Below are 12,410 nucleotides of genomic sequence, written 5' to 3'. Positions count from 1 at the left end.
CTAAGTTTTGTTACAGAAAACATGTTCTCATAAATTTTCAACTTTAATTTATGGAAATTTGTTAACCTTAAACTATAAAATCATTCAATGAGTCTTTCCGGATGTTTTTATGTAGTCATAATTTCACATATCAGCACAGCTCCACCAATAGGATAAGAGTTACGTGGAAGCAACAGGGGGGAAGAAGAACATATAGATATCTAAAGGTTATTTTTGTCTCATTCAAGTTTCTGTTAACCGGCTTGGAAATTTCCTGTGCTTGTTTCGACTTTGAAGTCTTAAAAAAAAAAATTGTAAGTAAATAGTATATATATAGTATATATATCCCGAGTCAAAGTTTCTCTTTATAAATAATAAACCGCTTAAAAACTATATTTTGTATGTTTTTTCCTTATTCATAATTAAATAATAAATATGAAATACTTCTGCAGAAAGCCGACATCCTTCAATTAACCGAACAGCAGATGATTTAAAAATTAGTAGTTGAAAGAAATAAATGTTATTACATGTTCATAATTGATCGATAAATTTAAGTATACAATTAGATAAATATAGTATACTTTATTAAGACCTAGATAAAAGACTTTTTTCTCGTTTCTCTTCTCTTACTTAATCACTAAGAGTTATATAACGTTTATTCGATAATTCTGCTTCTCCTGACCTTTCCACAAATGGGTGTTTATATCTCGACATTCTTGGTACTTTTAATCAAATTTTAATAACAGTACTTTACTCGTCAGAAGTAAATAAAAAAGCTCTAAGTAGAAGCAAGGATTTACTTACCTTTCCTTTCTCGAATCTCAGTTAGCAATGTTGTTCCTCTTGAAAGATTTTCCAAGTTTCCAAGACAATTTCCACGCTGGTAACATTGTATATATTTCAAGTATCGTGACCACAGGAACTTGTTGAGGCAATATTGAAGAAAGCAAAGAGAATGAAGAAATTGTAGGAACTATGAGAGACTACTCCTTCTTTCACAACTTATTTTCTCTTCTTTTGGGGGGAAAAACACAAATGAACGTAACGGTTGGTTTCATATACGTTTCAGATATCTGCGACTATCGCATGGAGGAGAATCCTGAAAAGAAGGAAGCGAGGAAGAATCAACTTTTGAACGAAACAATACCATTTTACTTGACTAAATTCGACCAGATTATTGGCAAAAATAAAGGATATATCATTCCTTCTACCGTAAGATTTTTTATTCAAATTTAATGTTAAAATTTTTAGTCTTTGTGCAAACTGGGCCATGTTGTCCATAAAAAATTATTGAAACTTTGTTGCGACAAGACAGCTTTAATTGTTGAGAGCAGAGTGTATCTTTAAAATTCACTCCTGTTAGTTTATGTACAAATGAATTTGCCAAGATTTTCTGCTTTTAGATAATTATTCATGTATCTTCCTCATCAAGTTTGATAGAAATTATTACTATCGTAATCAAAGCAAAGATTAAGATATGTAAAATCATTTCTCTGGATATGACACTCTTGTTTAATGAGTGATAAATGATACCATTCGAAATATCATATTTATATAATATATAATGATACTTATAAGTGTAATCACTTAAGTACAGATATCTGAATTTTTCTCACTGTCACTGACATAGATACTTATTATCGTCCCTTAGATTACTTGACCAGTTTATTTCTTTCATCACTGTGTTATTATATAACAATAATAAATAGTCACATTAAATTAATTTAGTATGATTATGTTGTTTAATAATACGTGTTTCATTGCAAAATATTTAGCGATTGAAGGGCTCATAGGAAACATGAAAGTGAAAGAATACTAGAATCTACAGTTTACGATTTCAATTTCTTTAACGAGATATTTATCATATTACACAATTCCTGTAAATGTATTTGTAATTATATCGCCGAAGAATTGTATTTAATTAAGCTATGAAGTTGTGGAATCGTGAGAAGGATTATTTTTATAGAACTGTCTAATTTCCATTCGACATTGATTCAGGATACACATTACTCTTTTTTACATAATACCAGTTTTGTCATTTTTAATTAACAAATACCTCCAAAGGTCGAAGTTTCTAAAATTATCCATTAAATTCTGACAATAAAATAAAAATCCAAATTCTTCCTAAAAAGCTAGTGATCTTTAGTTAAGAGTTCGATTTTTCACATTTTTCAAGGTAAATTAAAAAAATTGTTTAATAGAGGAGGTACAAAATAAATGTATACAAACCTTTTTTCAGACGACATGGGCAGACTTCGTATTTGCAGCGGCCCTTGAAAATTTCGAGTATATGTTTGGGGCATCAGCTTTGGATAAATATCCAGCTCTTCAAGCATTGAAGAAAAGGATTCATAGAATACCGGCCATTTCTGATTGGCTGATTAGGCGCCCATTCACAAACAGCTAAAAAGCTAAAAACGTGTGGAAAAAAGATGACCAGTACACCAATATATATATATGTACGCTGGCATCGCTATGTTGGTAAATGTTCGATGTTATACGTGTCGTAAAATGTAACAGTTCTATTTAAAAAAAAAAATTTCGTTTCTATGAGTACGTTAAAAGTTTAACTATAAAAAGTCTCATCTGAGCTGTGTTCCTTTATGTGAAGGTATTATTGTGCGTAATATTGTGAATTACGACTTTTCCTCTCCGATATTCGTGAATTGAATCACGGTCAACTCAGCTTGAACTAAAATCCTAACTAAAATCGTCACCAACAAATCCGATGGTCCCGTGCGCTAGACACACCCATCCTTAGCTTTCCTCCGAGACAGCATCGTCTCCCAAGACAGTTCTGATTTCACATCCTTCGAACGGTCAATATCCTTCCACCGGGTAGGACACACCCACAGATCAGTCACTCATTCATCTCGTACATACGCACCAGCGTAACTGCCTTCGTTATAAGTTGTTGGAATAAACGGTGAAATATAACTTACTATACTGTGTCATATTCATTTAATCACCTCTTATCTTAACCGAAACAGGGGAACGACTACTTCGCGGCGTCGATTCGTAGCGAGAATTTACGCCTCTCGCTACTGCGACTGCGTCTCTCCGCGAACGGTCGTAACACATTGATCGACAGAAGTACTAAACTCTAATAACATAAATTTATATATTTTCTATTTCCCAGCCACCAGTTTTATAGATTTTTCTATCTTCTGTACTACTTTTATCCCTTTTATTCTTTCTTACATGAGATTATTGTAAATTTAATATCATTTGTTCGCAATATTTGTTATTTATCTTTCCTTGAATTTGAAATTTCGCGCTTCAATGTTGTGTGTTGTTCGACGTTTTATCGAACGATGTTTATCGAACTAGTTTATGAATACATACATAATCATTAAAGAATCTATAAACCTTACTAGATTGTTTTTACTAAGTTTTGTTACAGAAAACATGTTCTCATAAATTTTCAACTTTAATTTATGGAAATTTATTAACCTTAAACTATAAAATCATTCAATGAGTCTTTCCGGATGTTTTTATGTAGTCATAATTTCACATATCAGCACAGCTCCACCAATAGGATAAGAGTTACGTGGAAGCAACAGGGGGGAAGAATAACATATAGATATCTAAAGGTTATTTTTGTCTCATTCAAGTTTCTGTTAACCGGCTTGGAAATTTCCTGTGCTTGTTTCGAATTTGAAGTCTTAAAAAAAAAATTGTAAGTAAATAGTATATATATAGCATATATATCCCGAGTCAAAGTTTCTCTTTATAAATAATAAACCGCTTAAAAACTATATTTTGTATGTTTTTTCCTTATTCATAATTAAATAATAAATATGAAATACTTCTGCAGAAAGCCGACATCCTTCAATTAACCGAACAGCAGATGATTTAAAAATTAGTAGTTGAAAGAAATAAATGTTATTACATGTTCATAATTGATCGATAAATTTAAATATACAATTAGAAAATGTTTCTTCTTTATTGATAACTAAATAATACAGATAAGATACAAGATACTTGTACGAAAAGTCGGCGCGTCGTTCAATTAACGGAACAGCAGAGGATTTGAAAATTAGTAGTTGAAAGAAATAAATGTTATCATATGTTCATAATTGATCGATAAATTTAAGTATGCAATTAGAAAATGTTTCTTATGTTCGGAAGAATATATAATCACTGCTGAATGTTTTGTAGTTACGAAAGTTGTATACAAACATACATTGTACATACGACTAGTAATGGTACTAAATTACTGTTAGAGGGTCTTGGGTGTATAGAACCATATGGTTAAATTAATACTAGAGATAACGAATCGCGCGAATGTAATTAATATTTTGAAATGCGTTGTTTGCATTAATTGATAGTTTTCTTATAAACTTTTTTATAAACAATTTCATTGCTATAGAAAAAAGATAAATGCCGGTAATATGTCTATCCTACTTAAATAGAAAGTGCAATATTTTGTTATAATATTTGGCGCAAGTTTATACATTATTACATCCAAAAATAATATTCTTTTTATATCTAAGCTATATTAAAATATAAAGATACAAATAGCTATGCGAGTAGTTAGTAGTTGATGCTTTTTACTTAAATTGTCTTATACTTCATAATTTGTAATAATATAATTCTTGTCATCAATGATTCTTTGTTTTTACTTTGTATATATTATACTTCCAGGAAGATGCCGCTCTATAAATTGACTTACTTCCCAGTTACGGCATTGGCAGAACCAATCCGTTCTTCTTCAGCTATGCTAGTATTCCATTTGAAGATGAACGTATCAAAAAGGACGTCTAGCCAGAAATAAAGCCCTGTAAGCTTAAAATTTAAAGAAGTTCTGTTTCTTAAATCTCATCTTTCCTAATTTAACTAAAGTAGCTAAATAAAGTAGAACACAATTATGCAGAGTATAACAGAGATTATTGTTTACTCTCCATTGCTCTATAAGATATGTGGGAGAACAATAGGTATTGTTAAGGAGACAATGCCCTTTGTTTGCTGATAAATTATCAATAAATTAAATTATATCTTTCCAAAACAGATAACAGGAAGCTAGATATTTAAGAAGCATCATAATCTGTTTGTTCGATAGAATCTTTGATTCTATTAGTTGTATGTTTTTAGTGACTCCTTATGGCCTGCTTCCTATGCTCGTAGCTGATAGAAGGAAGGTTGCTCAGTCTACAGCTATTTGCCGTTACTTAGCCAAACAATATGACTTAGCTGGAAAGACTGACTGGGCAAATCTTCATATTGATGTCACTGTTGATACTATTCATGATATTCGTCATAGTGAGTATCCAGTGCTGTTTTGCATAAATCTTATGAGAATCTTGATAACAGATAGTACATATCTGTTCAGGTATTTATTAGTTGAAATCCGATTTAATATTTGATTTAATCGAACGATACACGTATGTCAACAATACAAGACAAAGGATTAAAAAGGATTGTAATTCTATCTTCAGTATCATTTAAATTTCGCACAACACTGTATTCAAATTAGTATAACATTAGCGAATAGTATTTAACTGAAAACAAATTTTCAGAAATTGCCGCCTTCCACTATGAGGAGGACGAGAAGGTCAAAGCTGCAAAACGCAAGACTGCTGAAGAGACGCTGCCGTTCATTTTAGAACGTTTGGACCAGCAAGTGAAGGAAAATGACGGCTACTTCTACGATGGTACTCTCTCTTGGGCTGATTTAACATTCGTTGCTCTGCTCGATTATTTGAACTTTATGTACAAATTTGATCTGATCGAGAATTACGAGAATCTGAAGCTGCTGGAGAAAAAGGTCTTCCTTCTGCCCAAGATCAAAAACTGGATTGAGAGACGCCCAGTTAGCGAATTCTAAACTTCACGATTGCTTATGGTTTTATAAGCGTTTAAAGATTGCGGTCTTAGTGTGTTGAGAGAATGAAGAACGAATCGTGTTGATGGAAGTTTGTATGGAATATACTGATTGCTTTTAACATTCATTAGTTCCAGTTATTACCGATATTTTTGTCATTTAGTTAGGGTTTTCCCTTTAGATTACGTTGTGATAGAGAACTATTATTTGTGTGTTCCTACGAACAATTTCAGGAACTTTTATAACAAAGGAAAGTACTAATTTTTAACATTAACTACCCACGACAATTTACGACAATTACTTTAACCTACGTTCTTACTCTAATTTTTATTCGCTCGCCTAATGATTGAATTTTTAATCAATCATTGTTGATGAAAAATTGCGATGATAATTGCATTGCGGATCTTTATGCAAATGCATATTTTCGTGGATACAATAATACAATTGAAAGATTTGATACAATCGAAAGGACTTGGGCAAAAGTATGTTTCTATCCATTAAATATCATCGATAGTGCTGTACTTTTGGATATTTTACAAAATTTTGCGTCATACGCATTCTATAAATTTTCGTATCTTCGAATCACCCATAATTGCATAAAAATCCGCTGTTTTGTGATAATGAATATTAATGACGGTGGAATTTAAGATTCCTGGATTCAGTAACTTGTCTTACTCTAATACATGTATTGCACGTTTTTGGAAGACTAAAGATTCTTTGCTCGAGATCAACGCGACAAATATTGTACTTCGTGGTGAACGTTTCGCTACAGCCTTTCGACCTCTGTGATCGAGTTTTCGCTTTTCCTCGATTTTATACTCGATCTCCGTAGCATGCTACTCCTTAAAGGTTCACCGCGAAGCGACGCTCTCATCGAATTCCTCGCACTGCATCTAGAAAATGATCGGAACATGGCGACCGGTGGTGTCTCCTCGTCTTCGCGTTTCCTGTCAAAACATTGCGTTTAAAAATATTGAATCCAATCGCTTAAAGATTTGAATAACTTCCCAACTCGATCCTTCTCTTCTGTTCAAAAGATTTAAAAAGCATTTGAAGAAAGAAGATAGTCCAGTTTTCTTTTGAGAGATTTAACAGATTTTAAGAAGAAAGTAATACGAAAGCATACGAAGATGTAGATCTAACAGAATGCTTGAGAATCTTGAACTTCGAGCTTGAAGATCTGTGAGTATCTTTGAAAAAAGGAGACCGAAAGTTCCTTTATGTGATTTTACCTTCCGATACAAGGTACATCCCACATCTTCTGATCTTTTCCAAAATCCTCGCTGTCCTGCAGCGTCTGCGGAAGATCCTTATTCAATGTTTCCGGCAAAAAGAGAGTCAGAAGACCGCCCATAATTCCGAGTGTGCCCAGCACAAGAAGAGGTAGGAACGAGGACACAACATTGAGATAGACTACGAAGGGTGCGAGGATACTAGCAACGTATCCCATTATATGTATCAAAGCTACACCCTGAGCTCTAACCACAGTTGGTAATACTTCAGCCGCATATTGGAGACCGATATTGTATGAAATGTTTATCCAAAATCTACCGAGAATTGCCAGAGAAGCTGTATATATACCTGAAAAAAAAATTTTAGCATTAGTTTTTAATTCTAATTTTTCATGAAATAATTTTAGAAAATTTTAAGGAATAAAAAGGGAAGAAATTATTTTATCTGTCTGTAATTTGTCTGGTTGTCTGCAATAGTTGATACAAGCATTTGCTAAGCTTAATATAAGCGTGCTTAGCTCTAAGCTAAGCACAAGCAATAAGCTTCTTATCTATAAAACGTTAATCTAGCCAATTTGAATCTAAGGGATTGTATTATGGATTACGGCTACTGAAAGCCATATAGCACTGCTAGAGCGCTGAAGCCCATCATTTTGAGGACTATTGCCAACGCCCTTTGATATATGCGGAAATACGAAGCGATCTTATGATCAAAGCAGTAGAAGGGGAAATAAAATATCTATACAACGGATACATGATAGGGCTTGGAAACTATTCTAGCAATGTAGCAAATAATCTACAAGCATTTGCATGTTATAAATATTCCAAAATATACATTTTCTTCCTTTCAAAAAGCACAATGTTATACGAATGAAAAATATTCGTCTGATTAAGTCAGAATTATCGACTTAGGTTATTTAGAAGATTGATCAGTAATATAGAAGGGTGAATATATAAAAACGAAATGTACGAACTATTGGAAACGGCAGAAGCCCAGATGCTGAAGATACCAGAAATGACGAGGGAACCACACGCCAGCCATCTTCTGCCCCATCGATCAAGAACGAGCGTGAGGAACGTGTCAGCAGGCAGCTCGGTTGCTGCAGCAATCGTGAACGTAACAAACACGTCCAGGCCTAAATTATCGACGTTTCGTACGTGACCATCGAACACCAAAGAAATCGCCATCCTATATTTCGTAAAACAATTTCATATGATAAAGAAAAGCACGCTATCATATTTCATGTGAGAAGCAAATTCCTTGCTTCAGAAATGAAGTATTTTTAGACAAAAGATATAAAACTGTTCGTGAGATTTTTACAAGATACAATTCCGATTTTACGTCAATCTATTTGATATCTGTTTAATAGCGATACGAACCAAATAACAATAAATAGAATCGTGATATTCCGTAGTCGTGGCGTTCTAAATAGATCCAACACGGAGTACGTTTTGTCTGCTTCCTCCTCTTTGCAGATTCTGGCACAGGTTTCCTGTTATTAGCAAATTTTTAACTAGTTAATGTCGTTTGTCTGTTTTTCTTACAAATTTATGTGAATCTGTTATGTGTACAAAGATTACGATAAAATCCGGAAGAAAGTTTATGTTATATTTGTATGAGACGATCCTTTCGAAATAGTTTACTTGGACGTTCGCAAATTTTTTCATTTTACTTTATAAAACATCAAACCCCTGAAAGTCGATTATCTCCTTATATCGTACATTAATGTTAATATTGCCATGATCTATTCATAGACTGAGCAGTTTCCAAATGCTTAATCTATTTGTATAAAAATTTTCAAAGATAAAAACAATATACAAATTCAATAAATAACATTACAGAAATAGACAATAACAGACAATAACAGAAATTGACAGCAATTTATCGCTGGCAATTTAGGTGATGAATAAGATATAAAATTACTAGGTTGTAAACAAATTTTCATTACGTAAAAGACCCAATTAGACTTCTATTCAAAGAAAATGATTATATGATATTCTTAAAGGCATATAAATTGGTATTTATAGAACGCACATAAAGCAGGAAAGATCATAAAAGTAGAAAATACGGAAAAGATTGCGGTAATCGGTTTATTTACCCGGAATCGTCTATAGATGTCATCGGGCACCTTGGTGCCGTTGATTCGCTCGAATTTACCAAGGATTTTAATGGCCCTGTCTATCTGACCTTGGCTGACCAGCCATCGAGCGCTTTCCGGTATCAACCATGGCGTACCTACGGCTAGAACAAGAGGAACTGAGGTGACAATACAGGTCATCCTCCAGTCGGCCAAATAATAGGCGATCCAGGGTAGAATGCAAGTTGCAAATGTGAAGAATATTGCGATCGACATATTCGCCACGAATGTCCTCCACTTTGGTCCAACGTATTCTAATACTGGAATAAAAAGCATAATATTTAGAAGAATCATCTGTGAAAGAAATATTCTGTGAATAAAGAATGGAACAATATATTAGGTTGTCGCAGAAATTTCTTTCGTCTCGTAAGGAGATAATAGACGCATACTATTTTTTGTTTTATATTATTTTATTGAATTATATTCATTGGGACAAAATAGATCATACGTAATTCAATAAAATAATATAAAACGAAAGAAACTTTTGGGGCAACTTAACGCAATATGAAGAAGAAAAATTTGAGTTACAAATATATAAAAAGTAGATATACAATATATAGATTAATTTAACAAACGTGTTTAGTTCTACGATTAAATCGTGTTTAGATCTAATAACAAGGACTTTAATAATTTCCCGATGATTGTTCAAGCCCATTTAAATTTCCGTAAGTGTTTCGATACTTATCGACAAGAATACGTTTCTATTTACGAATTATACAGGGTGGTTGGTAACTGGTGGTACACGCGGAAAGGGGATGATTCTACGTGAAAAAAGAAGTCGAAAATATAGAATAAAAATTTTTCGTTTGAGGCTTTGTTTTCGAGAAAATCGACTTTGAATTTTCGCTCGGTACGCGTGCACTTTATCACGTCTCGTTATAACGGATCTCACTGTAGATCGTTGTCTCAATTGACGTTATTTTTAAAATTTTTTAAATTTTTAAATTTTTAAATTTTTATTCTATATTTTCGACTTCTTTTTTCGCGTAGAATCACCCCCTTTCCGCTTGTACCACCAATTACCAATCACCCTGTATTTCTTAAAGATACAAAAGGTAGAATCACGCGTAACTAGCAATATCATAAATTAACTGTGAATAAACGGATCGTTAGAGTCAAAGGATCATTTACATAATTCAAACACGAGCGTGTGTTACCTTGTTAAGCTATTTATGGTAGATATTGAAAGATCGATAAGCCTGAGATACATATTTATGTCGAAACGAACATTCTCTACGGAAAGTCGAGTCTAATTCGATGAAAACAATTGACTTCCTGAACGAACATATCGATATATATCCACAGTGCAATGACAAGTAAATATTACTCTATTTTCGTACAAGAAAACAGATTAAAACGATGAGAAGTTATCTTGAACAATTGAACTGACCTTCGCGATGAATGAATCTCGCAATTTCACGAATACGTAGACGAAATTAATGTCTGGTGCGTATACGTCCAATAAATTAGAAACGCAAGGTTGTAACTCTTTAATCGCATAACAGGACAAGATGCGATAAATACGTGGAAATATATCATAGTGAACAACGTCTATTTGTAGTTGCCGTAAAATAGGGAGTAATTGCTCTTAATGAAGCAACCGTGTTAGCCACTTAATAGTGGCTTGCTTCTAATCCAGAATCACCTTCAATTAGTTGTAACTAGTGGCTTCCTGATAATTACCGCTCAGTGGTTGTTTCTTTTTTTTTGCTTTATTATAATTGCGATGCTCGAACCATGTTTACCATGGAACTCGCTTCCTTATTTAAAATCACTTTGTACCATTGAATTTTACTTTTCATGCTTCATAATGAACCAATTTATAATTCATAATAAACCAAAATGACGAACGTTCGTTTAAATCACGAGTTTCAGATATTTCTATTCTCTAAAATTACCTGAATTAATTTTTATTAAATAAAATAGCTATAGGATAATTCCACAAATCAGATATTTTGAGCAAATATCTCGGAATTTCCTGTTTAATTCGCCGTAAATTTTTCCAGTACGCTCTGGACCTCCTACATATATATAACGTGTCTATACATAACTGTTAATTCATCATTTTCTCGTAATCCTAACAAACAATGCTTAAAAACTTTAACTACATTTTGGATTATTATCTCGCACGAGTAAATTTTAAGCTATTAATCGCTTTCCTGAAAATCTGGGTTGGTTATCAGCTTCGGTACGAGACCATCGAGTAACTCGGTACGCATGAAATAATCTCCCAGTTATATCCAAATGTTTAATAATTTTCTACATAGAAATTTAATGAAAAATAAGAATAGAAGAACCTCGCATTACAAAAATCAACTTCCATGAAATCTAAATATTATTTATGCTGTCTGTAATTTTCAACATCTTCTTTCGCAAATCATCATCACCATCATCATCATCACCATTGCGACAGCCATTCTAAAATATATGTATCATTAATTTAATAGAAAATAAGAGTAGAAGAACCTCACGTTATAAAAATCAATATTCATAAAACCAACAAAATATCGTTTTTTAAATATATGTATCATTCAGTTTGTATTGCCTTTACAACGCGTAGATAGGGCGAGGAGATCTCTTCTGAAGACGAGATATTATTCTCATAGAAAGGATACAGAAAGGAGAAGAAGACGTAAAGAAGCTTCTCTGAGACCACTCGTTTCATCACTTCGCCTCTCAAGGTTTACTGCCTTTAACATTACATTATTCGCGCAGAAAAAGTATTCGCTTTTCTCCCAGCTGTTTCCGTCACCCTGTAATTTCATATCGTGTTACCGTTCGATCAAAAGCGACAACTCATTTATTGTAAACGAAGATTCCGTGCGGCACAGTTAGCAAAGATAAATTACAGACGATCGTATTAATAATAATAATCTGACCGATATCTCGCAATGCGACCAATCGATAAACGCGAGCACCGTCCAACGCAAGGACGTTGTTAACGTTTCGAAACTGATTAACGTTCGTTCTCTTCTTTCTTTTCTTTCGTTTCTTCCTTCTCGCCTGTTGGCTCGTAAAAGTATCTTAGCATTTATAGACATTTTTTATTTATTTATATTTATTATATATGATGGTATCATAATTAGTACAACAAAGTATTATTACGTTTCTGTTATATATTCATGAATATATTGGAATTTCATTAGGATCGTAATAAAGTCATATAATAATTATATCGAATATGACGTCAGAATTATAAATACGGTTATTATAATGCAGAGTTTCAATTAAGTAAAT

General features: G+C 33.0%; 2 protein-coding genes and 1 pseudogene across 2 annotated transcripts; 2 read left to right on the top strand and 1 right to left on the bottom strand.

Annotated features, from left to right (window-relative positions):
- The first annotated feature begins 290 nt into the window (after nucleotides 1-290).
- Nucleotides 291-6,176, top strand: LOC117214151 (annotated as a pseudogene).
- On the top strand, nucleotides 954-2,504 carry LOC117214152 (glutathione S-transferase-like). The gene is made up of 2 exons (XM_033459982.1): nucleotides 954-1,191; nucleotides 2,219-2,504. The coding sequence occupies exons 1-2, from the start codon at nucleotides 955-957 to the stop codon at nucleotides 2,384-2,386; spliced, it is 405 nt and encodes a 134-aa protein (XP_033315873.1). The 5' UTR covers nucleotide 954; the 3' UTR covers nucleotides 2,387-2,504.
- Nucleotides 6,177-7,009: 833 nt separating the features above from the next.
- Nucleotides 7,010-9,464, bottom strand: LOC117214150 (organic cation transporter protein-like). The gene is made up of 4 exons (XM_033459981.1): nucleotides 9,135-9,464; nucleotides 8,416-8,528; nucleotides 8,010-8,224; nucleotides 7,010-7,384 (listed from the first exon to the last, which is right to left on the bottom strand). The coding sequence occupies exons 1-4, from the start codon at nucleotides 9,447-9,449 to the stop codon at nucleotides 7,032-7,034; spliced, it is 996 nt and encodes a 331-aa protein (XP_033315872.1). The 5' UTR covers nucleotides 9,450-9,464; the 3' UTR covers nucleotides 7,010-7,031.
- Between the last annotated feature and the right edge of the window lie 2,946 nt (nucleotides 9,465-12,410).

Source organism: Bombus bifarius, unplaced genomic scaffold, assembly GCF_011952205.1.
Source record: "Bombus bifarius isolate JDL3187 unplaced genomic scaffold, Bbif_JDL3187 scf7180000009197_frag, whole genome shotgun sequence".
Classification (NCBI taxonomy): Eukaryota; Metazoa; Arthropoda; class Insecta; order Hymenoptera; family Apidae; genus Bombus; species Bombus bifarius.
Note: the sequence above shows the minus strand (reverse complement) of the source record. Positions and strands in the feature narration are given on the sequence as shown.

What these genes read in the sequence shown, in the direction of transcription:
- LOC117214152 (XM_033459982.1), top strand. Translation starts at nt 955, where the DNA reads ATGAGAGACTACTCCTTCTTTCACAACTTATTTTCTCTTCTTTTGGGG. An exon ending in GATATATCATTCCTTCTACC is followed by an intron (nt 1,192 to 2,218) that starts GTAAGATTTTTT and finishes ACCTTTTTTCAG; the next exon opens with ACGACATGGGCAGACTTCGT.
- LOC117214150 (XM_033459981.1), bottom strand. Translation starts at nt 9,449, where the DNA reads ATGCTTTTTATTCCAGTATTAGAATACGTTGGACCAAAGTGGAGGACA. An exon ending in ATTCTATTTATTGTTATTTG is followed by an intron (nt 8,225 to 8,415) that starts GTTCGTATCGCT and finishes TACGAAATATAG; the next exon opens with GATGGCGATTTCTTTGGTGT. An exon ending in GGCTTCTGCCGTTTCCAATA is followed by an intron (nt 7,385 to 8,009) that starts GTTCGTACATTT and finishes TTTTTTTTTCAG; the next exon opens with GTATATATACAGCTTCTCTG.